This window comes from Mus caroli, chromosome 1, assembly GCF_900094665.2.
Source record: "Mus caroli chromosome 1, CAROLI_EIJ_v1.1, whole genome shotgun sequence".
In the NCBI taxonomy this organism is placed as follows: Eukaryota; Metazoa; Chordata; class Mammalia; order Rodentia; family Muridae; genus Mus; species Mus caroli.
Genome location: NC_034570.1, coordinates 146,261,751 through 146,287,812, shown reverse-complemented (window position 1 = coordinate 146,287,812; position 26,062 = coordinate 146,261,751). Strand labels below are relative to the sequence as shown.

General features: G+C 40.9%; 1 protein-coding gene across 3 annotated transcripts in view; it reads right to left on the bottom strand.

Annotated features, from left to right (window-relative positions):
* Acbd6 (acyl-CoA binding domain containing 6) overlaps window positions 1-21,182 on the bottom strand; it is a 136,717-nt gene extending 115,535 nt beyond the window's left edge. For 2 of the 3 annotated variants that reach the window (XR_003837170.1, XM_021161212.1), the window contains exons 1-3: window positions 20,430-21,182; window positions 14,355-14,419; window positions 11,377-11,473 (exon numbers count right to left, since the gene is read on the bottom strand). Coding sequence is in view for 2 of the 3 variants with exons in the window: in XM_021161212.1 (XP_021016871.1) it covers window positions 11,377-11,473; window positions 14,355-14,419; window positions 20,430-20,651 (384 nt within the window). In the remaining variant the exon portion in view is untranslated. Of the gene's footprint in view, window positions 1-6,785; window positions 6,875-11,376; window positions 11,474-14,354; window positions 14,420-20,429 lie in introns of those variants that run through there. The other variant, XM_021161215.1, reaches the window with a different exon arrangement.
* Window positions 21,183-26,062: the final 4,880 nt, after the last annotated feature.

The window sequence follows — 26,062 nt, the reverse complement described above, 5'->3', positions numbered from 1 at the left end:
TATGCGCATGCATGTGCACACACTCACATATATGCACATGCATATGCACACGCTCACATATATGCGCATGCATGCACATACAGGAAAGGAAAGCACCACCACCAACCCCGCGATCCTACATCTGCCTGCTAACTCACTTTGAAACTTTTGATTTACATTTAAGTCATGTCCATACCAATATGTTTATACAGTACAGGTACATATGCCCTTAGTCATTTTTGCATTTAACATGGTTAAAATTATGAAACTGTAATATTCAATCCATGTTGGAATTTCAAAGTATAAATCTAAATATAAGAGCAACACTGCTAAATACACACACACACATACTTCTAATAGCCACACACTCACTATGAGGTCATTTTAGAGATTCAGCAGAGACCGGGAAATAGAGAAGACAAATTGTCTATTGTTTTATGATTGCTAATTTGTTAGGACTCTGCTGATACTCACTCACAATCACTGGTAAATACAAAGGGAAACTGTAGAGTGCTGTTAAGGCAGAGCACGCAGCTATAAAGTAACGGACCTGATCTGCAGCAGTTCTCTTAAAGGAGAACTCTCTTTAGGACAGTCATAGGCTCCATAGAAACCGACCAAAGTCTCAGGGCCCGTAAGGAAACAATATAAAACACAGATGCCAAAGATCTAGAAAATCTTGAATGCTGAGTAATGTGGCATGACCCAAAAGGCTAAATGAGGCCAATTGTCTGGAGCCTTACGTTTGTGCTTGCTTAGGAACTCAGTCTCCAGGCTAAACTGGTCAAGTTCTTAAGCCGTGGCTTCCTCACCTGGCAGCAAAGGTTAATACCCTTCAGGATTGTCAGAAGGGCTAGTTGAGACTAACTTGGATTTCCCTTAATGCATACATAAAAAGCACTATATAAAAATACAAGCTATTTGACCATAACAATATATAATAGGAATTATTCATTTATAAAATATATATAATTCCATTAACTTTTGTGTTACTATATTTTTAAAATAAATGTGAAATGAAAATCACTATGTGATAGCTGGGTGTGGTGGTACACGTCTTCAATTCTAGCACTCAGAAGGCAGACAATGAGGAATCTCTGTGAGTTTGAGGCCAGCCTGGTCTATGAAGCAAGTTCCACAAAAGCCAGGACACAAACCAAAACAAAGCAATACAACAACAAAACAAAAATATTTATAAATGATAGAAAAAATAATACATAAAATGTGTGTATTTTAAAAGAATGTAGTGCATGACTCATAAGAAAAAGATACCTTTCCTAAATTCACAATCCTCTTTTTATGAACCAAAATGACAGAGGATTTAGAGTTTTACTAATATTTTTCAAATATATTAAAAACTCAACTTAAGGAAAAACTTAAAAACTCCAAGATGTCAAGTTACATAGTATGTCTACATAATTAATTATGTATCTTAAGGAATATTGGCAGGAATTAAGTCAGATTTCAAAGCAACCTAATGTCACTAGGCCCAGTGTGGACACTAGAGAGTTATCCCAAACTAAACTTATATATGAATTTAATATAGCAACAGCGGGCTGTCATTTGAAGGTGGGATGTGAGGCCTTAAAGTCTTATTTATTTAAAGTCAAATTTTATTTAAAAAAAAAAATATATATATATATTACATATTTAAATGAAGAATAAAGCTGTGCTTTATACAAACATGAAAATACAGACTAACAAATTACTTCCTCTCCTCAGCCGACAGGACAGGGACTGAAAATCCCCCACAGGAGTGCCAGGCGTGTGCTTCCCCCAGCTCCCCTGAAACTAACCAAAAGATCACACCATTTAAGCCAGGGTTCCAGTAGATCAAGTGGGTAATACACAGAAATGAGACAGAAGCAAGAATTCTATAACTCCTAAAAAAACTGATCAACCCTTTAAAAGGCAGTATGGTAGACCATTCGTGTTACTACTAATACATGGTACTTTTCTGTACCAGAAATAACCTATATATGGAGACCAGTAAATCTGATTCAAAATAGATTTCTGTTTCTAATATAACAGAACATATTATAACAAAGTATGCCATTAGAATAGTGGTTTTGTAGTAGATAAAATAATTTCTCTATAACATAATTTCTAATTAAAATATACCGGTTACTTTTTAACTTAACACAAATTTTTAAAAATCATTTCTTAAACTAAACAAAAATTATTCTTACCTTATTTGGGGCTTTGACATCAGATTCAGGTAGTCTACCTAAATGTACAACTGTTTGTTACAAAGCCCTGTTCTACTGCACAAGTAAAATGACGCACTCACTCCCGACCAGTGAAGAGCTGCACGGAACACTGGTGTCCTCCAAAGCTCCTGACAGATGAGGGCCACTGGGAAATCTGGGTTGCTAACTTTTCTGAACTTATATGAACTACATAGGAAAGCAAACTCTGTCCTTATAGTTTTTATCTATTAACACAGACTAACATTTTTAATACAAAGATAATAAAATGTTCTTTTCTAAATTGTCATCTTGATTCTTCAATTTTATTTTTAACAACATCTTAAAATTGCTTTTTAAATCCCTAAGAGTTATTTTTATTGTGTCTACAAGAGTGATAAATACACAAAATGAGCAAGGTTATATAGTTCACACAAGAGGCAGAACAGGCTGTCAACTGGGAAACGCTGCCCTCTACAGGACAGTGTTTTAAATGACAACTGAACTTATTCAATACAGTCCAGCCATCAAACTTTGGATTTTCCTGCCAGGCTTGTTCCTGAAGCAAAATTATTCTCCTCTGTAAGACTGTTTGTTCAGTGCTGGGGAAGGAGCCCAGGGCCTTGTGCATGCGAGGCAACTGCTTCACCACAGAGCTACACCTCAGCCCTCTTTTTGCATCTGTGTTTGATACCATAGACACAACTGCCACGTGAGTTCAGTTCAGCCTAATAGTTACTAATACCCAGCTTCTGTCTCAGGTGCTGTGAATGCGGCAGAGCCTAAATTCTGATAATGTCTTCAGTACAGTGGGAGAGAAAGATAACTTCAAGTGGTACGTACAACAGAAGAGCAGACCACAGAAACCAGTCAGGGTTTGTATTTGAGGATGACTCAAGGAAAAGGGAGCACGTTCCTACAGCCGGAAGGACTAGGCTGAGTCTTGAAGGCTGAAACATATCTAGTAGAGACAGAGCAACTGAATTAACCCTGAAAGGAGCAGAATGTGGGCACAAAGGCACTAACAACTCTGGGCTATGCTCCAAATTAGTTTGGGGGCAAATAAAAACAAAACCATAACAAAAACAGATGCCAGGACTCTACTGCAGTATATCTGAGTAAATCCGGAGCGCTGATTCGAGTCTGTATTCTTAAATATCCCTACAGAGGATTTTGATGTGCGACTGCCTCCACCCCACAAGAGCTAGGATGACAGCCACCTGATTCGATGCCTGGGTTTTTAATAATTATTTACAAATAAAGACCAGTAGACGATGCTACCCCAACTGGATCAACAGTAGCAGGATTGCAGAGGCTGGATGGCCACTGGGCATCTACACAACCACGTTATTAGAAGACTTTCAGTTCTCACAGCTATTATCTTTCTAGATAACACACAGGTAAAATAAAGCGGATCTAAGAGTCGCCAGATCAGCGAGGAAAGAGAAATGACCTTACTAATGACATTCTGAGTGAAGGTCAAGATCTAAGGTTTCTGTCTCTGCTTTTCTTTTTTGAGGAAAAGGGAATAATTAGTGAAAACTAAGGGACTAACAATAGCACTGAAACACGCAGAAAGCCCTGGTAACTCCCAAAATAAAATCATCTTATTTCCTATGAGCTTTGTGCCCTCTGGTGGTCACTGGAGGTTTGACTAGGAATGAGCAGAAAAACATATCTGGTCAGATGAAGAAACACTAAATTACATGAACTATCGAGATTTACCACTTATGGAACTGATAGATAATGTTCAAATTATACCTTTTAATCTGCTAGAAACATTTCAATTGGGAAGTATTTCATGAGACACCAAAACTTACCAGTCTTTGTTAGTATTTGCAGATGCTCACTGCCATGTTACTTGTCTCTTTCTGAAAGTATCCGAATGCACTGTGATTGCTCACCCCCACCCCCATTCCTCTCATTTCCTCCCACTCCTGCTGGCATTAGCATCTGAGCGTCACACAAGCAGCTCTTCAGAGCTGTGCACGTGGAACCACACTGTAAAGAGCATGGCTTGGTGTATGGTGTGTGTTGCAAGGGGCTTCCTAAGGTCTCATTGTACACTCATGTGTTTTATATTTCTGTTCCATATATTTTATGCCTGTACTAATTTTATTAAGGTATTGTTTGCTGGACAATATAGAAGAATATTTATATCTTTTTACAAGCTTATGACTGGAGTATGCTCACTATAGAAATATTTCCCTTTTCACTCAGAGTAAAGCCATAATCCCGACCATAAACTACCATGTTTATTGTCTAGTGAATTTTCTAGTTCTCTGCTCCTCGCTCCCTCCCACATTTAGCCCTGCAGTGTGTAAAGCACACCAGGTACGACCCAGCCATAACTTGTATTACCTGGTCCCTCTACAGCCTGTGGATGTGTTTCCATACGTATGGCTCCCTTTTCCTTTCCTTAATGTTCAAGTTTAGTGAGTCTTCCCTGATCAGCATATTGAAATGATCCCCGCCTCCTGCATACCCTCTGCTTCTCCCCGCTTTCTGTCCATATACTGATCACCTTCTACAACACTGTACTATGTACTTATATTACTACTCACTCTTGCCACAGTGCAGGCTCCTCTGAGCAGACACTTGTCTGCCTGTGCTACCAGCAGCTATATCCCAGTTCCCACAAGCTAGAACTTCTATAACATAAAGTACAACTGATGCATAGGGTAATAATTAATGTCTTTAACAGATGTTAGGGAAAAGAAAAAATAGTTATTGTATTTTATAGAATGAAGGATTGTCTGATTCTAGAATCCAAAATAAAGCCAATTAAGGTCTAAAAACCAATCTATTTGAGGATTATTAACACTAGAATTACAAAATAAAGCCAACTAAATCTTAGAAAAGTCTTTTTATAGTTGGTTCAATATAACAGTACTCTTTTACATATCAGGGTGAAATTTAAGTACATATCCAAAATATGTGTTAGTGTATTTTAATCAGTGAGATCTGGGGAAGAGTTCAAATTTAATCACACTCTTTATGAGCACTGGAACCCTTCGTACAGAGCTCAAGAGAGATGGCGGCCGTCACACTACTCACAAGAACAAGAATCTCTTCAAAGAGGTAAGGAAAATGGCAAGTGGTCTTCAGGATCTTGAAAAAAATCTGACTTTTAATTTAGAAAACTTCTTCCAGAACTGTTAATATTACCAAGCTATTAAAAAAAAAAAAGTGAGATCTTGTCTTTAAGGGGGAGGGGGATAGAAAACCATCTTCAGTTAAGAGGGGCCACAGTGGAGCATGCACTCAATTCCAGCCCCAGGGAGGCACAGCCAAGCAGATGCCTGAGTTTGAGGCTAGCCCAGTCTACAGAGTGAGTTCTAGGACAGTTAGGGGTACACAGACCTGTCTCCAAAACCAAAACCAAATGAAAAAGGAAAATCATCTTCACACACGTAAACTGAAGTCACGCCGGATTAAGATGGACTGGTGGCCTCACACAAGAAAGAGAGGAAGACTCACACAGAGAAACCTCAGCAAGACAACCACGTGAAGACAGGCAGACAGACTGGGCTATACAAGAAAGGCAGCTGAACAGGAGCCTGAAAGGGAGGCAGTAAGCACCATTCCTTCATGGTCTCTGCTTCAGTTCCTGCCTTTAGGTCCCTGCCTGAGTCTTTGCCTTAATTTCCTCCAGTCATGGACTGTAACGTATAAGACATACAATCCCTTTCTCCCCAAGTTACTTTCAGCTGTTGTTTTGTCCCCAGCAACAGAGGAGCAAGCTAGAACAGCCACAAGACACATAATGTCCTCAAGCCACCAGAAGATGAAGCAGCAAGCATTTCTCCCTACAGATGCTAACTCCTCCTTTCAGACACCCACCCTCCAGACTATGAGAAAATCAATTTGTTATAAGGAGCTTGCGGCATTTTGCTACAGCAGCCCTAGGAAACTAACAGAGTTGGAATATCTTGTGTCAGTAAGAAAGAAACTGCCCCAAGGATTAGGGCATATGAAAAGGACAGAGGACCTAGTTTGAAGATTCTTAGTATTATACTGCATGAATAAAACAGAAATCCCTAAATCCATATAATATAAATATATGGATATTGGGAAAGGCAATCTACCATGGGTGCTGAAATCCCTATACATTCTTGCTCAATTGACTGGGCACCTACCACTCTGTATGTAGGCCATTTCTCAGGCCTGTGACCACCAAAACACCTTTGGGAATGCAGTAACATCTCTCCAGCCCCTGACAGAAAGCGGGCTTGAATTCCTATAACTCACTGCTCTTTCTTTCCCTATATGCACAACCCACAGCATATGCAGAAATCCAACTAACCCTACCCGTGTCATCCTGTGGGACTTGGGCAATGTGGAAAATGGATGCAAAATAAATCAAGTTCATGCAGTTTGACAACCCCTGGGCTGACCCAGGAGCCAGAAGGCGTCTGCCAGCACTTAAGAAACAGAAACGGGGTAACCTAGCTTGTATACAGGGCAAAATCTCAGACCTTTCACACACTTCTCTTTTTAAGGGACTGATGGGTGGATGGTGGATGGGTGGACAGATGGATGTACGGAGAAATGAAAAGTTCTTTCTGTTTTAGTTAGGGTTACTATCACTGTGATAAAACACCATGACCAAGGCAACTTGGAGAGCAAAGGGTTTATTCGGCTTATGCTTCCTCATCACAGTTCATCATCAAAGCAAGTCAGGACAGGAACGCAAGCAGGGCAGGAACCTGGAAACAGAGGCAATGGTGTAGTACTGCTCACATCCTTTCTTATAGAACCCAGGACCACCAGCCCAGAGGTGGCCCCACCCAATGCGTTGGACCCTCCCACACTAATCACTAATTAAGAAAATGCCCCCACAGGCTCGCCTACAGCCCATAATGGGGGCATTTTTCTATCGAGGGTCCCTCCTCTCTGATAACTCCAGCTCATGTCAAGTTGACATAAAATTTGCCTGGATACTTCCATATAGTTGAATGTCAAATAATAAACATAGAACAATGAAGTTAAAAATCATTACTGAATGTTAAAACTAGTAGTTGAAATACAATTAGGAAACAATATATGTATGTAGATAGTTTCAAAGTATTCTTCACAAATACTCACTAATTATAAAGAAACAGAAACTTCTCAGTAGAGAAATCTTGCAGATGCCATCATTATCCAAGTGAACAAAGTTGACATCATCAGTACCAACACAGAAATCCTGTGATTACTGCTGGTAAAATGCACTGAGAACACACTTCTGTGTTACTCCTAAAATGTGCGATCTAAAGCTGATTACAAACAATCCAAAATGGGAGACACTCTCAAAAATAACTGGTTTATTATTTTCTATATTTACATTGAAACTATTGCAGATTAGAAGAGCCTAAAGAAATATGCCAAGTGAATACAATACACAATTCTAAATCAGGTCGGGGTAGAAATTTTAGCAAATAATTGGAAAAGACATTGTTAAAGTAAATGAAAATTTTAAATATGAGCTACAGATTCCTTAATAAGAATGGATCAGGGCTGGAGAGATGGCTCAGTGGGTAAGAGCACCCGACTGTTCTTTCGAAGGTCCAGAGTTGAAATCCCAGCAACCACATGGTGGCTCACAACCATCCGTAATGGGATCTGATGCCCTCTTCTGGAGTGTCTGAAGACAGCTACAGTGTACTTACATATAATAAATAAATTAAAAAAAAAAGAGGGTAATTAAAAAAAAAGAATGGATCAATATTAAAATTTTTAATATTTCCAGAAGCTTCCTAAAATACGTACAAAAATATAAAAATTAAAATCCCAATTTTGATTAAGGTATAGTTATGAAAAGAAATCTATTTGTTCTTAGAAACTAAATATTCAAGTATTTAGGAAAAATGAGCACAATATTGCCAATTTATCTCAAACGATTTAGAAAAAAAAATATTTAGCTGGGCAGTGGTGGCTCATACCTTTAATCCCAACACTCAAAGGCAGAAGCTGCCCAGCCTGATCTACACGGTAAGTTCCAGGCCAGCCAGGGCAACACAGAAACCCTGTCTCAAAAAAAAACAAAAACAAAAACAAACTAACAGATTTTATAGATATAGATATGTGTATGAATGTATAAACAGAATGACAGAGCAAATAAAACTGGTAAATCTAGATAAGTCTACATACAGAAAGACGTTTCTCCTACTATTGAATTTTTTTTTTTTAATTGTCTGTATTGAAACTTAACTCCCCCCTGCCAAAATGACATAAGACAAAGGAGTCTTTTTATATTCCCCACTAACCACCAGGCTCTTGAGGTAAAACACAGGCGGGGGCTGCATTATGTCACCATGTAGCTTTGTAACTGCTCAAAGGTCTGTAGCTTTACATAATCAAATGTTTGGTTTGGTTTGGTTCTGTCTGTGTGTGTTTCAAACAGCAGGTGTGTGTGGCAAGGCTAAGTCACTGTAAGTATAGAAGTTGTTTTGTTTTGTTTTGTCTTGTCTTTAAGATGGATCCTATTTTTTTTCTTTTCTTTTCTTCTCTTTTCTTTTCTTTTTTCTTTTTTTTTAAAGATTTATTTATTTATTATATGTAAGTACACTGTAGTTGTCCTCAGACACTCCAGAAGAGGGAGCCAGATCTCGTTACGGATGGTTGTGAGCCACCATGTGGTTGCTGGGATTTGAACTCTGGACCTCTGGAAGAGCAGTCGGGTGTTCTTACCCACTGAGCCATCTCACCAGCCCTTCTTTCTTTTTTTTAAGATTTATTTATTTATTTTGCATACAATGTTCTGCCTGCATGTATGCATGCCTGCAGGCTAGAAGAGGACGCTAGATCTCATTACAGATGGTTGGGAGCCACCATGTGGTTGCTGGGAATTGAACTCAGGACCTCTGGATGAGCAGCCAGTCCTCTTAGCCACTGAGCCATCTCTCCAGCATAGTTTCTAATATCTTTGTTTGTTACTATAGGCAAGTTAATGAACCTCTATGTTTGGATTTCCTAACTTTTAAAATATAGGCAATAATAGTTCTAAGATTTTTTTGTGGCAATTTCAAAAGATAATACATGTGAACCTAGACCATATACAATGTGTATTTAATTTACTTCTTAGAAACAATTTAGCAAATAAAAGTAATTTTTTTTTTTCTTGAGAGGATGTGCTGGGACAAGCAAGTTCTCTAACACTGGGCTCATCTCTAGTCATTGAAAAATCACTCTTTTTATCCTAAATGACTAATGTCAAAGCTCTCCTGATATTAAGGTTATGGTTTTATGCCTCCTACCAATCTAAAAGGAAAGGGAAAAAAATAAAAAAGGAAGTCAAGAAGGACCAGGAGTGTGTAAGCCAGGGACTGAAGCGCATACAACACACAGCTGCAGGCACACGGATCTATGTGAGATGCAGATCCCTCTTCACAAGATGCAGCTTGGGTTGCTGTTGCCTTTGTGTTGTTTTGGCTTTCTGAGACTGGGTTTTAATATGTCTCTTGGCTGCCCTGGAATGTAGACCAGGCTGAGATCTACCTGGTTCTCTGCCTCTGCCTGGCATCTTTACAAGATTGCAGTGTTTGTTTGGTTTGGGTTTTGGTTTTTCAAGACAGAGTTTCTCTCTGTAGCCCTGGCTGTCCTGGAACTCGAACTGTAGAACGAGCTGGCATTGAACTCTGTCTGCCTCTGCCTCCCACGTGCTGGAATTAAAGGCAATCATACTGACCCAAGCTCTACCTATATACCTTTACACCAGTATCTTGGCTCCTTTTAGTATTTTAAATGGGGATGGAGAGACAGCTCGGCAGTTAGTATATATATTAATATGTAATATATCTAAGAGGACATATAGCTCTTCTAAGGATGGGGTTCAGTGCCCAGGACCCACATGACAACTCACAACCCTATAATTCTAATTAACGCCTTTTCTGCATTCTGTGGGCACCAGGAGTGAACACAGTACACACACATACATGTTAGTACTCACAGAAACACAGTAAATAATTTTTTTAAAAAATATATCTTTTAGGGGCATCAGGAGGGATTAGAGGGTAAAGGCTCTTATCTGTGAGCCTGACTACCTGAGTTCAATCCTCACGGCCCACATGGTAGAAGAAGGAAAGAGAACCCCTTGCAAGTTGTCTTCTAACTTCCAAATGCATTTGGTGCAAGCACACATACAATAATTTAACTTTTAGATGTCTTTAAAAATACTTTAAAATAAAAGTAATAACCCGTCTGTACTAAACCGTTTCTAGGCATTCCCCATAAGACCCCTAGAAAGGTCGTCCACCTAAGTTAACATTATCCAATACCCTAACATCCAGTCATTTTGTCCCAGTGCAGGCTCTAAAATTCATATGTAAACATTAATCTTAATGTGTCTTATCATTCCTTATGCTTTAAACTACGTAACGGCAGAAATAATGTCATATTCACTTGTGTCTCAAACTCGTACAGAAAGTGCTCATTAAAATATCAAGAGGAGCTTGAGAGGTGGGTCAGTACTGAAGAACCCTTGCTCATGTCAGTTGTTTGCATGGCATGGTGGCTATCAACTATGACACCGTTTCTTGGGGACTCTTATGGCCTGCAAAGGCACTGCACTCACACAGTCCACATACATACAAGCAGACAAATAAGATGAATAAATCCAAACTTTTGCTTTTTGTTGTTGTTTTTTTTGAAACAGGGCTTCTCTGGCAGCCCTTGGCTATCCTGGGACTCACTCTGTGGACCAGACTGGCCTCCAACTCGCATCTGACTCTCAAGAGCTGTATTATTATTTTCTCGTTATGTATGTATGTCTGTCTGTTGTATGGGTTTCTGCGGACGACATGGAAGCCAGGAGTTGGATCCCCTGAAGCTGTCTTTCCAGGTGGCTGTGGGCACCCGATGTGGGTGCTAGGAACTGAACTCAGGACCTCTGGAACAGCCGTGGATGCCCTTAAACACTCAGCCATCTCTCCAGACCACCCATTTTTTTTAATTGAAAGAAGTTTTCTTATTCCCAATAATCTCCAAATTCTGACATAATTTCAATTCTTACAAGATTAAACTATACTTCTACAAACTACTACTCAGAGGTTTCGGTATCAGTTACTGCTCATGGTAATATTTAAGTGGTTATTTTCACAGATAAATATTACAATTATCTTACAGTTTTTGATGACCTGAAGCTTAAGATGCGTTACACCAAAGCTTAGTTAGAGACATTTGCTTGGAGAAAGGTTTAAGTTTTCAGGAAGCATACAGCTAGAAGTCTTACCTGAGGATTCCATCCTGGATCTAGTTTTTTAACTGCCGCGATATATTCCTGCATTGCTTGGCTAGGGCTTGAGTCACCGAGGGCTTTCCATGCCTCCCTACAGCACAGAACAGCCAAGAAGGCCTTCATTAATGATGCAAAGAGTACAAACAGCATATCTCTTAAACAGGATCCCAGAGTGCAGTCCAGGCTGACCTTAAACTCACAACACCACATCCAGCTAGCATATCTCCTATTATTATTTTACATATGTTTCATTGATCTGAGGACATAAAGATAACTGTGCAGAGGAGAAGCACTCCAATTATATGTTTTCATAGAGAAGTATAAAACATATTACCCTATCTTGGGGCCTTTTGGAAATACTTTCTCCCTATTTGCCCTCTCTCATGAAGTTTTAGAAGACAGATATACTTGTTAAATTTTGAAATATCACAAACTATGGTAATCTGCTATTTAAATCTCCCTAAGTCTAGCATTACCCCTACTGAGACTGTATCATTTACAGACCAGCAGAATACCTCCTATCTTACAAATTAACTACCAGGCTACCAGGACAGGTCTGCTCAGTTTGCCCCAGTCAACTCTCCCCTTCTAACCAGGTTTCTCTATCCTCCATCTATTATAAAGAGAGCCTGGTCCTGTTCTTCCCTACTTTCCTGCTTCTGTGAAGAAAGCAAGCTCTTTCTGAAGTTTTCTAAATGCTTTACTGGCCCTCTTGATAGTTACTTACACATATAATAACACCTCACTCCTACATAATACATAAGCTTGTATCACCTGGAAATCGTATCAGCTCTATAACACAGACACAATCTATGCAGCGTTCCTTGACAACACAACAACGCCCTGTATGACTCTGCCTTCCCAGACCAGAAGCCAAGCAAACTCACACACAGCAAGCACTGCGTCATTTATCCTTCTCTTTCTCTAGATGACATTGACATTTCTAGGAGTCAAAAACAATTATTTTACGAAATACAGCTCAGTTTGGATTTGTCTAATTGTTTTCTCACCTAAATAGCATTCTTGTCAAAATGATTAATCATGATTAAAATTAGATTAAATATTTCGGTAAAAGCAATATGTAAGTGGCATGTCCTTTACAAAGGATCATACTGGGGACACTTGATGTCAGTCTGTCCCATAACTAATATACTGATGATTTGGTGATGACAGTATCTGACAGTTTTCTGCTTTATTAATTAATAAGAGTGCCTATAAAATAGAAACTTGGGGGGGGCAGAGAAAAATATGTAAACTGTTCAATAATTCTAAAAAAAACAACAACAACAACAACAAAAAAAAACAGGAAAACCAAGGGATTTAGAGAAAACAGTAAGGTGACACAATTTCACAAACAAAGCAGCTCAGAATAAAGGCTACATTTGAAAATCTCCAGAATAATAAAATTCCAAAAACTGCTTATCATCAAGAGAAAATTTGAAACAAAAATTTAAATCAAAGCCCTGAGGCTATCCCACATAATAAAAAAACAGAATGATGCTGAGCAGAAAGGTAGTGCACACCTTTAGTCCCAGCACTCAGGAGGCAGAAGCAGGCAGATCTCTGAGTTTAAGGGCAGCCTGGTCTACAAGGTGAACTCCAGGGCAGCCAGGGCTACACAGAGAAACCGTGGCTCGAAAAAACAAAACAAAACAACAACCACCCCAGAATGCCACCTGAACTAAAAAGTACAGCTCATGTCCAGGTTTGGGCTACAGCCTTCCTCACAGCTGAGCCCAGAGAAGCACACTCTGCAGGCAGTGATAGACTATGTGGTCAAACCCACGCATTAGCCTTCTGTCTCTCTCTCGTGGTCAAACCCATGCATTAGCCTTCTGTCTCTCTCTTGTTTTTAGAAACTCGGCCCAGGACTGGATGGTTCAGTGACTAAGAGCACTTGGTGCTTTGTGCAGAGGAACAAGCTTTGGTTCCCAGCACCTACATGGCAGCTGACAGCCATCTGTGACTTCAGTTCCAGGGGATCCAGACCCCTCCTCTGCTCTCCATGGGCACCAAGCACACTTGTGGTATGCATTTGTACAGGCAAGACATCCATATCCATAAAATAAATCTAAAACCAAACAGAACAAACAGAACTCCATCCTGAGACCTCTAACCCAAGAAGTATTTAGCGTACTTCAGGAAGGTGTTCCTAAGGTATTTTACAGGCCTCCTTAAAACCTTAAAACTTAGACTCCTAAGGACTACGGTAGACATTGTAGTATAACAAATTACGATGGAGAACTTTAATGTATGTTCACATGCTTAAATCTGGGTATCAGAATGATCACAATTATTGTAATGTAGGAATGAGTCCTTAACATAATGATTTCAGTGCAGTAAATAACTCCACCCACAACAGTTTTTTTGTGTGTTTGTTTGTTTGTTTGTTTAACCACCAGGGCTGATGCTCAAAAATCTTCCTTTCTCTAACTATGTTCACTACTGCTTAACCATTTCTCCCTTTTTACTTGGCCCAGGTAAGAAAAGATAACATGCAAGAATCTGAATTGCAAGTGAAAAATGTGTTCAGAATAGAGCGAACCTGGGTCTAGTTTTGGATTTTTTATATTTTCCCACTGCAAAGGCAGAGGCATAGGAAAGTCTTGAGCTGGGGATTCATCTTGTTCTTCTCCTTTTCTCTGGCTTTCTTGCAACCATGCTTCTGTATGTGGGAAGCAGCAGTGCCCAGAGGCTACACAAGGAAACAACCTTGAGCAATAGTAACAAAGGGCTCTCTCGGGAGAGCGCCCTCTGCTGTGAGCACCTGTGTACTGACTTCAGTGCCAAAGATCCTTTAGAGCCTTCTAAAAGCAGATACTTTAATCCCTCTCCCAACTCCCTGTCATTAGCAGCCAACAGCAGAGGGATTAATATAAAAATAATTCCTTAATCTGCTAACCCCTTTCTAATTCCTAAACCACTAAGTCATTTCTGACAACCTCATTAAAGATTCCAAGAATTGTTCTTACCATTTTTGCTTTCCTTCAAAATCAAAGAAGTTTGGTTTAGGCGTATTGCAATTTCCAACTTTGACCTGAAAAAGAAAAGGGGAAAAATATCAAGAATTTATTTTATGATTCTAAGGAACACCTGAGAACTTTTGTCTTTTCAAGTTTATTATACATATTTAGTAACTATACATCAGAAAGCATTTGAAGCTATACGTAGGATAACAAAATTTGACATTCTTTGCAAAAAGCCAACAAAACTATCAAATAATCTGAGGTGAAAACAGCAGCAACACCTGCAACAGGGGTGTGAGGAGCAGCACCAGGTGTGGTGGTGCTGTAAAAGAGGCAGGCATGTGGAGCTCTGCACAGTCAAAGCTATGCGTCCAGGACCCTCCATATCTAAACAATGTCTTCCAGGCTGGGGAGTTACACAGTGAGACCTTGTCTAAATTAACTAATTAATAAAATAAAAATACCACACAAGCAGCCTCAGCATTCTACATAACTACTGAATAAATACACAGGAAAAAAAATGGGTGGCAAATAACTCCATTTCTAAACTAGCAGACAAATTACAAATAAAAGTATACTGTTCACTGCCATTAAAATACAACTTTATGAGTTTTAACTTCTTATGGTGTGTGCACATAGGGAAGGTCAGAGGGCCACTGTGTGGAGTGGCTTCTCTTTCTCTCCACCTTTATGTGGGTTCTGGGATGAATCAGGCTTGCATAGCCTGTGCTTTGCACGCTCTATCAGTTCACCACCCCATAACAGATTCTTTAACAGCTAACTGACAAAATGTAAAGTTCTGCTTTTCAGAATTCATATATTGGGGGTTTCCTAATGCTGTTTTTCATGATCCTACGAGAATTTTATCTCTCCTCAAATCCAGGAGACACTGTACTAAAAATGTACCAAAGGAGCTGGGCATGGTGGTGCATGCCTTCAGCATACACACTCAGGAGATGAAGGCAGGTGGATCTCTGAGTTCCAGGCCTGTCTGGTCTACAGAGTGAGTTTCAGGACAGCCAGGGCTATACAGTGAAATTCTGTCTTTTTTTAAAAAAGTGAATAAATAATGAAAGCATTACACTAAATAAATTTATATGTCAAAAGCTGGGAGAAAAAAAGCTCAGAGCCACACAGTGAGACACTGTCTTCACACACACACACACCCATGAGTGTATGTGTACACGTACATATATAAAATAAAATAAATAAGTGTACTACAGTAGATAAATTTAGATGCCAAAAGCTGGAAAGAAAAAAAAATGCTCAGAGGCTCAACAATATTATAAATGCTATCCATGTGGTCAACACGTTTGCTATTGTTTAAAGGGAGGGTCTTGTGTAGCTCAGGCTATCTTTAACTCATAAGCCCCATGCCTCTACTTCTCAAGGCTGGGGTTACAGGTGTATATCACTCTATTTGACTTTTATGGTTCAAATGACATTTGTAGCTAAATCATATATTGTTTTCATTATAACTTTGTAAAACTGAAATTCATACAAGAACAGAAGTCAGCTCTTGATTATCACTGCCAGAAATAATCTCCATGATTACTCACTCAAGAGGCTGGAGAGAGACTCAGCAGTTAAGAGCACCTGCTGCTCTGCTGAAGAACCTGAGCTCAGTTCCCAGCACCCACACCAGGCAGCTCACAGCTGTCTCTGACCCCCAACAGCTCCAGGGGATGTGACACCCTTTTTTGCTCTCCAAGTGTACCCACACACACCCACATAAATAAAAATAAATCTTACAAAGTATCACCCAGACATTTCCTTAGCTATGAATTACACAGTCCTCTGGCTCTTCCTAAAAAGCACACGTCTACAGGAGCAGCCCTGTTGTAATTGGATAGAGAGGATAATCACCACTCATCTTGTGAGGTCTTTACAAACCCATCCTACAACTAAGGATACAGAAATCCAAGAGCATGTTCTCAAGTCACACATAATCAAATCCTGGATTAGCTATCAGGATTTATCAGGGTCTGTCTGACTCCTTCACTGCATCGTCTGTCTTACATGTTACAGAGAATCTAGACTTCAATCCTGGCATCTCTAAATCACATAAACTGCTGGACTTTGCTACAAATACAAAGGGAGACAGACTAGTACATGAGGCCATGCAACCTCTCCCTAGCTTTGACGACCGGATGTATATAAAGATTATAATAAATGAGTGCTGGAGAGCTAGCCCAGAGGTGGAGAGTGCCTGCCACTCTTGCAGAAGATCTGGGTTCAGTTCCCAGGACCCACATGGCAGCTTCCACCTATCTGTAACTCCAGTTCCAGCAGATCTGATAACCTCTTCCAGCCTTAGCGGACACCAGGCATACCCACACATACACGAAGTTTTTTACGAGGTGAGGGATGAGGGCAACAAGTGAGACGGTTAGGTGGGTAAAAGCATTTGCCATGCAGGTCTGACAACCTGAATTCCAACTCTGGAACCCATGGTGGAGGGAGACAACTAACCTGAAAGTTGTCTTCTGACCTCCACACAGATTGTACACTTATCACACACACACACACACACACACACACACACACACACACACACACACACCTAATGAGATTAAACAATCAAAAAACAAAAGGAGTCCATCCTCTATTGCTCTGCCTGGGCTAGAACACGTGTACTGTGTTCAGGAGCCTCTCTGGCCNCAACTCTGGAACCCATGGTGGAGGGAGACAACTAACCTGTGTTTCTCTTTCTCTCTCTCTCTCTCTCTCTCTCTTTATCACACACACACACACACACACACACACACACACACACACACCCTCACACACTAAATGAGATTAAACAATCAAAAAACAAAAGGAGTCCATCCTCTATTGCTCTGCCTGGGCTAGAACACGTGTACTGTGTTCAGGAGCCTCTCTGGCCATGGAACAAGAATTTGAAATAGGAGTTCTCAAACTCTGTGGTCATGTGATTCCTTTGAATTCTTAGAATCACAGTCTCCACAGAACTTTTATGGATTTTATCTGTCATATATACAGATTAGAAATGAGAACTTGGACTGGGGTCGGGTTATTGCTCAAAGCATTTGTCCTGAAAGTGTAAGGCCTAGTCTAAGGTTAAGATGCCCAGAACCAAATTAAATGCCAGGTAAGCAGGGCAACTCACTTCTAACTGCAGAAGACAGGGATCCCTGAGGAAAGTGCTCTCAGCTGCTGGGCTAGCTCTCCAGCGTTCCCACCTCCTTTGTTTTAAACCAAGGTATTTTATTGTAATCTTCATATGCAGCCAGTCCTAGAAGGTAGGCAGATGTTGCGTAGCCTCATGGACTACAGCGTGTACAGTCTGTCTCCTGTTATATTTGCAGCAGAGTTCAGAAGTTGATGTGATTTTAGAGATGCCAGGCTAGCTGGCTACGCAGACAAGCTACAGTAGCAACTCTGAGTCCCGTGAGAGACCTGTCTCCATGAATATGGCAGAGAGCAATCCAGGAAGAGCCTCAGCATCAACCTCCCGCCCGCCTCTACACGCATGCACGAACACATGTGAACACACATGCACGAGAAAGGGAAATAAATTAGATCTTTAAAATATTAGTTTATTTGAAAATAAATCTAGTATATGATAATTTAAGTAACAAAATTTTATGAAAAACAACTACAAAAACAAAACAGAAAAATGGAAAATAAAACAGAAAAATGGCTTTGCCATTTTTCTTAAATCTCCTTATTGTCTATTTTTTAAAATCTCCTTACTGTCTGGCATGGTTGTACTGTCATTGTTCAGTGGCCTATCTCTATATGTTGGTTTGGATGAGGAAATTTCAATTGCACATATGTGTTAGAAATTATTACTTTTATAGTACTCCCAGTAATTGTGGATATTCTTTGATACGACACCCCAACTCAATAAATGATAGTTTCTCCAAGACCAGTTATGAGGAGGAATCTGAATGCACTATGGATCTTTTTACACAGTTGTAGTGAAAAACCACTTATCTGATTTCCACTTTGAATGGGACTTTTGCTCACAGTAACTTTTAACATCATCTTATGAAATATACCGATAATACCTCAGAGTCATTCAGCATTTCCAAATGTTAACATATTGCATTAGAGATTAGGGAAATTTCACATTCATTATCCTCAACACTTATCTGTGAGCATTGGGCAGCTATCAAGCTCGTGGTGGCAGACCCTGCGATTTCCAAACCTCTACTTTTCCTTTGACAACTCAAACATTGCCACTGGCAATGAACATTTACATCTGTCTTCCAGGTTTACTTCATCTTCAAGAAGCCATCTGCCAAACAGAGTTCACAGAGTTTTTGTTAAATAAAAACGAAGTCTGAGGGGGCTGGAGAGATAGCTCAATGGTTAAGAGCACTGTCTGCTCTTACAGAGGTCTTGAGTTCAATTCCCAGCAAAAACACATGGTGGCTCACAATCCTGGAATCTATCCTGGGATCTAATGCAGTCTTCTGGCATGCAGGTACGTGTACAAACAGATAAACCACTCATATACATAAAATAAATAAACATTAGAAAAACAAAGAAGTCCAAGGACTTTGTAATTCAATTAAATCTGATTTTCCTCAATTTCCTTAAAATAACCAATATAATCAGGTATGTAGCAGAAGTGCTTACCTGTTCTTCCCATTACACAACTTTTTGTTTGTTTCGAGACAGAGTCTTACCATGTTGCTCCATCTAGCCTGCAGCTTGCTGTCTTGATCTCATGGAGATAACCTGCCTTTGCCTCCCCAAGCCGCTGGGGTGAAGGGTATTCGCCAGCATACCTGGCATCACACAAAATCCTTGCACAGGGATATCTCTCAGTCCACATCATTATTAGCATGTGCTCATAATAGCCATCAGTCCTGTAAGAAGACTTACTCTACCCAGAATCTCAAGTTTAAGAATACAGGACAGGTCAGTGTGTAACCAACCGTGCTTGCTACCAAGCCTGACAACCTAAGTTGAATCCCTAGGACCCACATGGTTAAAGGAGAGAGCAAACTCCTGCAAGTTGTCCTCTGACCTACACTGACACGCACAAACCCAATAAAAACATAATTAGAAATACAGGAGGGTTCTCATGACTACCTTAAAAAAAAAAAAAAGAGTTCAGGAGAAATGTATGTAACTATACCATAAGCATTTTTTGCATTTTTTATTCTAATAAAATAAAAGAGACTACTATCCAGAACTTCATTTCTTTCAAAGTTCCAAAGAGCTGGGGTTTTCCTAATCATCGATTTTCTTTTCACATTTGCTCCTAGATTCCGTAACTAATCCTGTAAGCTTCTTAAAGGCAGTGTCATGATGTTCTTTCATCTTTGCATTCTCTCTAGACAGAACACCCAGTGTTCTGCTGAACTGTATCTGTCCACTGAAGGAAAGCAATAGTCTTTCCTTCTGGTACCTAACCTTGAAAGATATTTTTGTCTTATGTTTATAACTCAAACCTTTCCTTACTTTATCGGGTAAAGTTCTGTTTTAGAGACAAAAACTACACTTTAATTCTGATATATCCATGTAATTTTCTAAAATGCCTACTCCCCTGGGTTTTCTATTTGGAAATGAAAGTGATTCAGGAAGCTGAGTGGAGTCCATCACCAGCCCTCCATGTTACCTGCATGGAGCCCTTAATTTAAAAAATGTGGAGGGACTATATCTAGCAGGACCAAATTCAGCCAAAACCATAACAACTATATTTAGAGTTCCTAAGAATCATAATAGTAATATTTATTTAGCATCTTATACACAGTAATGTTCTCTTAAATTTCAAACTTATTATTAATTAACATGTTTCCTATCACATGTCCTTCTGGCAACAGCGAATGCCAAATTTTATTTTATCATCCTCATTTTGTAAAGATTCAGTGTCAAAGCCACTGAAACATTGTCATTCAGTGCCCAGCTACATAAATATTCGTAGGACATCAGAGAGATTATTCCATGTCCAGAATGATGGTATTCTCCAGGGTAAAAAACAAAAACAAAAAAACAAACAAAACACACATACAAACTTCATTACGCTCGACCATTAAGCCACGCAATCTGCTATTAAGTTTTTGGAGGAAGCAGTCCGCGTCCTCTCATCCACCCATCTTTTACCTGCTTGTACCTGGCATACAGGTACAGAAGCTGCTCCCGGCTGGCTACCTGAACCAGGCCTTGGACGTGTGCGGCAGCCTTCTCAAACAGCTCGGCCAAGCTCCGGGTCCCCTCGGCCTCGGGGGTCTGGAAGGATTCCATATCACCGGAGTCGTCCCCGGAGCTCAGTTCCCCACCGCTGTCGCCCGTGGTGGCCCCCGCGGGTAGGAACGGTGTGGCCATGTTCACTAGCTCGTTTGTGTCCAGTCCTCCCCGGTATGGCGCGGGTTCCCGGGCCAGATCCACCGGTCCGGGTGCAGAGCTCGAGCGGGAGTGGGAATGCAGCGAGCTGTCTGGCGGTCTCTGGTGATTCTGCCACTCCGCCTACCCGAGCGCACAGGACCGCCCTGTCCTCCCCCGGTTTCCCCTCGGGCTTCGCCCGGGTCGCTCCAACGGCGCGGGGTCTGGAGGCCGCTCGGCTGGAAGATGAGGGGAAGTCGGCGGCGCGGCACGTGCCGCTGGGACGGGAGCTGGGAGGTGAAGCGGGGCGCGAGCTCGGCGGGCCGGACGCGCACCCGGGCACGCGCCGGTGGATAAAGGGTCCCGCCTGCTTCTCGAGCGTGGGTTGCGGCGGCCGCGGTGCGGGATGGAGATTCGGGTCTCGGTGACAGACAGGGGACGTCGCTCGTGGTTTTGGGGGGGACTTAGGAGTCACAAACTCCGGAACTCACCCAGATAGGGCCCCCCGGGGAAAGGGAAGGAGGCGGTCCATTAGTGTAGCTGCTGGAGGAGAGTCGCGGGAAACAGAGAGCTGAGGACAAAGGTTCCGCCGTTTCCTAACCACCCACTCTGACTTAAAATAGCGAGTCACCAACAGATTGAAACCTTCCTTCACTGCCCCACAGTGTGTCTAAATGGTCAGATGACTCCCTCCCATCAGTGTTTTGTTTTCCATACCTGCTGCCCCCTCATTTCCCAGCGCTTTGAGAGAAGGCATCACCAGGCCCCCAAACCCACTTACCTTTAGCATCATCTCATCTCAGCTGTGCCTGTGCTTCTTGAAGTGAAACCCAGTTCTATAGCTCTGCCGGAAAGGAACAGATCTTTCCACGTCCAGCACACTGTCAAAAAGAAAAAGTGTATGCATACACAAAGTTCATTACATCTACACGCAGACCATGTACATTTGCTATCAGTTTTTACGAAAAGCACGTTTTGGTGTTATCTCCTGCAGGAATTTGAGAACCTCAATGTGGAATGTCGCTTGAAGAAACTGCTCTCAGTTGTTGGGGTGTCTCACATCAACTGTGTGTGTGTGTGTTGTTACTAGTAGTACTAGTAGTGGTGCTAGTAGTAGTAGTAGTAGTAGTAGTAGTAGCTTTCACCAACCCAAAAGCTAAGAATGTCGTCAACTATCTTCTTGGGCCTGTAGGAAAGGTTTCCCCATCTCAGCGTTACTGCTTCTCTGTGTACCCGCCAATGTATTTTTAGCTTGCTTCGATTTATGACTTTCTTTGTTCTGTAAAACTATGAAACTGTTTCCACATTGGAACTTGGAATTTGGGGTAACCTAAATTTGTAGCCACTCGAATAGATTTGTAGCCACAGTATAAACTATTATTTATCTTTAAGATGAGTATGGCGATTTGAGTAAGAGTGGCCCCAATAGGCTCATATACTCGAACGCGTGGTTATCAGGAAGTGGTACTACTTGTGAAAGATTAGGAGGTAGGGCCTTGTTGGAGGAAGTGTGTCACTGGCTTTGAGGTTTCAAAAGCTCAGCCCAAACCCAGTGGCTCACTCTTCCTGCTCCCTGTAGATCTGAGATGTACACCTCTCAGCTGCCTCTCCAGCACCACGTCTACCTGCGTGCTGCCATACTTCCACCATGATGAAAATGGACTAACCCGCTGAATCTGTAAGCCAGCCTCAATCAAATGCTTTCTTTTATAAGAGTTGTGGTCATGATGTCTCTTCACAGCAATAGAAACCCTAAGATAATGAGGGATGTGATTTTGGTATCAACAGTGGCTAATATGTTCTAAATGTGGTAGAGACACACACTCATGTGTAGTCATTTATCACTAGTAGCTTAAAACTAATAAAAACACTAATAAACATAAGGCGAATAACAAAGAACTGCAAAGAGTTGTTATTGATTGACCATTTAGGATTAAACTTTCAACAGAACTTTGAACAGGATAAGTGAACAATGAGAAACAGGAAGAAGTTAAATGACTTGGGTCTGACTTTCACGAACATTCTTTGAGAATAGAGAATGTTTCCACTATTAGTCCCTCCACAAAAGGAAAAACAAGGGCAAATGCACACCTTATAACATGCATAGTGGTTTGAATAAAACTGGCCCCCATAGGCCGGTAGAGAATGGCACTATTAGGAGGTGTGGCCTTGTTGAAGTGGGTGTGGCCTTGGGTGGGTATGGCCTTGGGTGGGTGTGGCCTTGGGGTGGGTGTGGCTTTGTTGGAGGACATATGTCATGGGGTGGGGGAGTGGGGGAGTTGTGGGGTAAGGGGTGGGCTTTGAGGTTTCAGAAGTTCAAGCCAGGTCTAGAGACTCACTGTTCTCTTCCTGATGCCTGTGGACCCAGATGTAGAACTCTCAGCTACTTCTTCAGTACCATGTCTGCCTGTAAGCCAGCTCCAGTGAAATATTTTCCTTTATAAGAGTTGCCATGATCATAGTGTGTCTTCCCTAAGACAATGTGATAACTGGAAGAAATAGGTCAGCAGAGTAGATTAAAAGGATACACTTAGTTCTACCTTAAGATGGAGAGCAGAAATCTGAGGAGACAGGAGACTGCTGTGCAGGGTCTGGGATCCAGCTTTTGGAATGGAGAATTGAGGGGAGGAGGGGTTCACCAGGGTAGGAGAGAAGCCTCTCTCTCTCTCTCTCTCTCTCTCTCTCTCTCTCTCTCTCTCTCATCTCTCTTTGAAGATTTATTTGTTTTATGTATATGAATACACTGTAGCTGTCTTCAGACACACCAGAAGGGGGCATTGGATCCCCATTACAGATGGTTGAGAGCCACCATGTGGTTGCTGGGAATTGAACTCAGGACCTCTGGAAGAGCAACCAGTGTGCTCTTAACCACTGAGCCATCTCTCCAGCCTGACTTGTTGAGTCTCTTAATATTTGAGAATCTTTTTTTTTTTTTTTTTTTTTTCCTGAGACAGGGTTTCTCTGTGGAGCCCCAGCTGTCCTGGAACTCACTTTGTAGACCAAGTTGACCTTAACTTAGAAATTTGCCTGCCTCCCAAGGGCTGGAATTAAGGTTATGTGTCACTTCTGTCTGGCTTCAAGGGTTTATAAAAAAAAATAGTTTTAATTTTATTTAGTGAGTATCAATGTTTTGCCTGCATCTATGCCTGTACATTATATGTGTGCCCAGTGTCCACAGGAGCAACGAGAGGTCATCAGATCCTCTGGCCTGCAATTATAAATGGTCGCTAGCTGCCATGTGGGTGCTGGAAATCAAACTGGGACCCTCTAGAACAGCAAATAGTTCTCCTAACTGCTGCTCCATCTCTTCATCCCCTGTTTAAGAGTCTTAATCTTTAACACATAAGATAGATTTGTTTCTATTTTATACATAGGAAATCAACAAAATGGTTACATGACTGGCCCAAAGCTACTCAAGTCTTAAGTGGGAAAGCTAGGGAAGAAAAATCAAAAGACTGTGAGCCAGAAGCTAGTCTGAACAAAGGGAGCAGCAGATTATGAACCTCAAAGGTAGATTGAGTGAGAACTTCGTAGACTTTTATATCTCTGTGTTTCTAAATTTTTAAGTTATTAACTTATTTTAGTTGTTGAGAGGGATCTCGCTATACAGTTCTGCCTGTCCTGGAACTCACAGAGATCTTCCTGCGTTCGCCTCCTAAATGCTAGTATTAAAGGCCTGCCCTACCATGCCTGGCTATCTCTAGAGTCTTTATCAGAAGTGGGAGTATTACTAACAGCTCATCTGGCAGCCCTGGAGATCAAGTTTTTTCTCCTTTAATCTTTGAAAAGAATTATAGTTTCAGTTTTAGTTAATTATATCACTGAACTATATTCACAATGCCAGTGATTTAATAGGTATTTAATGGATTAACAGCAATGTAATAACTAACATTGATAAATTAATATCAATCTTAATATCTACTTTAATAGACTATCAAATTTCCATTCTGGCCTGTATTGGGGCTTCATCTGGTGCTGCTATGTATTCAAATGCTAAATACTGACTTCCAAGATCTGGTTACATTCCAGACAAGCACATTGTTACTACACCAAATGACATTATATAAACTTTGCTGGCCAGTCTTCTCTGGCTGGTTAATAAGTAAATAAATAAAAGTGGGTGACAGCCAATTACTGGGGGCAATAGAGGTAGGTGGGACTTCATTTACCTTGCTGGGTATCACAGGTAGGGAACACAAAGAGAGAAAGAGAGAGAGACAAAGAGAGAGACAGAGAGACAGAGAAAGGCAGAGAGACAGAGAGGGGGAGAGGGAGAGGAAGAGGAGAAAGAAGAGAAAAGGTGGCCATTGCTAGACAGGATGGACCAGGAACACATTGCCAAGGGAAGTGCACCCTGAGGACAGACTTATGAAACAGACACAGCCCAGGCAAGACTCAAACAGCAAGTAACTTGGGAGAGCAGTTGGGAAATATATAGTCTAGCATAGAAAAATAGGTTAGGGGTAATCACCCAGAAATTGTGCTAAAACTGATTAAAAATTTTTGTAGGACTCTGCCTCCATTATTGGTGGACTTTCCAGATCAGAATAAGAACTAATAGAGTTATTAAATATCCAACAACAGGTCTGGATTTTAAAAACGTATTTGTAGGTTCTGTTTGCTAATATTTTATTTTAAAAGATCTGTGTATAGATGCCATTAATATAGTTTTCCTTTGTGCTGATTAGGTTGGTTTGATCTGGTTTGGCCTGGTTCGGTTTGGTTTTTTGTCAACTTGACACAGGCTGGAATCATCTGAGAAGAGAGAACTGAACTGAGAAAATGCCCCCATCAGACATCCCTGTAGGCAAGTGTAAACATATCTTTTACTCCCTGACATTATTGTCATCTTGGAGGCTTACTGCTAAGCCTAGGCCTAGTCCTGGAAGCTTCTGGCATCTGTATAGTCTTGTATAGCCTAGAATGTTTTCAGCCTCTGAGACTTCCTGCTGACTAAACTCACCCTTTCTAGCTCTTTCTGAACTCTGGTTTGCTGGTCAACACAGCTGTTTTAGCTCAAATTCCTCTCAGTGCTGACTGATTCAAACTGGCTTCTCTCAGCTTCTGACGGAATTGTTCTGCTTGGCCTCATACCTATCTTTGACAATATGTTCTAAACTTCTGACTCCTTCTTATTCTCTGGCTCATTCTGTCTTCACTTGTGTCTAGCTTGATCTCTCTCTGCAACCTGTTTTTGTACAACTGTCCCAGTAAAACTGTCCTCTCTCCTTTTCTTTCTCTGCTGCTCTCTCTTAAGTAGCCCTTCCCTGCTCTGTTTTCCTGAGAGTTGGGCATATTCTATTCTGTCAAATCTTTCTCTGTTTCATCACTTTGTTTGCCTCTCAATTTCAACTTCAAATATAGGTGCTTCCTTCTACAAACTAACTTTTCACTGTTTAGGATTAAAGATGTGT